Here is a 1020-nt window from a genome sequence, read left to right on the forward strand (position 1 = left end):
GAGGAGCCTCCGCCGCAGCCAGAGCCGCCGCCGGAGTAGCCGCCGCCGCCGCAGCCGGAGCCGCCGCCGGAGTAGCCGCAGCCAGAGCCGCCGCCCCCGCCGCTGGAGAAGCAGCCGGAGCCGACGCTGGAGGAGCCGCCGCTAGTGACGCCGCTGGAGACACCTCCGTAGCTCTGGCACTGGACCGCCTGACCCGAGGAGCCGCCGCCGCCGGAGAAGCAGCCGGAGCCGACCCCAGAGGAGACGCCGCCGCAGCCGGAGCCGCCGCCACCGGAGGAGAAGCAGCCGGAACCTCCCCCACCGCTGGTGAAACAGCCAGAGCCGCCCCCGGAGGAGCCACCGCCCCGGAGTACTTGACGCTCCCACCGGAGCCCCTCCGCAGCCTCCAATGCCGCCGCCCCGGAGGAGCCCCGCCACAGCCGGAGCCGCCGCTAGAGTAGCCACCGCCGCCGGAGTAGCCGCAGCCAGAACCGCTGCTGCCGCCACCGCTGAAGAAGCCGCAGCCGCCACCGCCGTTGCCTCCGCCACCGCTACCGCCGCCAGAGGTCTTCACGCAGCCCACTGGGGGCTGGGGGGTGGGCTGCTTTTTCTGATAAGACATCTTATCTAAGGAGGAAGGGGAGCCTGGAAGGAGAGAAGAGAGCATCTCTGCACCAGCTGCAAGAGGATACTTAGGGAGGCAGCTGCATCCATGGCAACATCGCCATCCTCCCAGCGCCTGCCTGCGCCAGGCCCAGGGCTCCTTCAGGTGCCCCGAGAGCCCTCAGCGGGGATTCCTGCTTTTGGAAGAGTTGAGCTCCTCCTTCCCCTGCAGAAAGCCGTCACTAAGCTTTAAACAGCCCAGTTAGCAGTGCCCATTCTTTCTCCCAGCTCTGCCTCTGACCACTGTTGTGTGAGTTGAGGGCAGATCACCCACACTCCCGCCTCTTTCTCATTTCCTGTTAAATGAAAGGGTTTGAGCACTTCATCTTTCAGGCCTCTTCCAGTCTCAACACTGATTCTCTGAGTGCAAATAGAAAA

The 1020-nt window shown here is 66.0% G+C and overlaps 1 protein-coding gene across 1 annotated transcript in view; it reads right to left on the reverse strand.

The window, feature by feature from the left end:
- Window positions 1-601, reverse strand: part of LORICRIN (loricrin cornified envelope precursor protein) — a 1501-nt gene extending 900 nt beyond the window's left edge. The window contains 4 exon segments of the mRNA XM_017847846.1: window positions 44-346; window positions 349-375; window positions 378-403; window positions 405-601. Coding sequence (XP_017703335.1) covers window positions 44-346; window positions 349-375; window positions 378-403; window positions 405-601 — 553 coding nt within the window.
- Window positions 602-1020: the final 419 nt, after the last annotated feature.

Source organism: Rhinopithecus bieti, unplaced genomic scaffold (assembly GCF_001698545.2).
Source record: "Rhinopithecus bieti isolate Rb0 unplaced genomic scaffold, ASM169854v2 scaffold_30448, whole genome shotgun sequence".
NCBI lineage: Eukaryota > Metazoa > Chordata > Mammalia > Primates > Cercopithecidae > Rhinopithecus > Rhinopithecus bieti.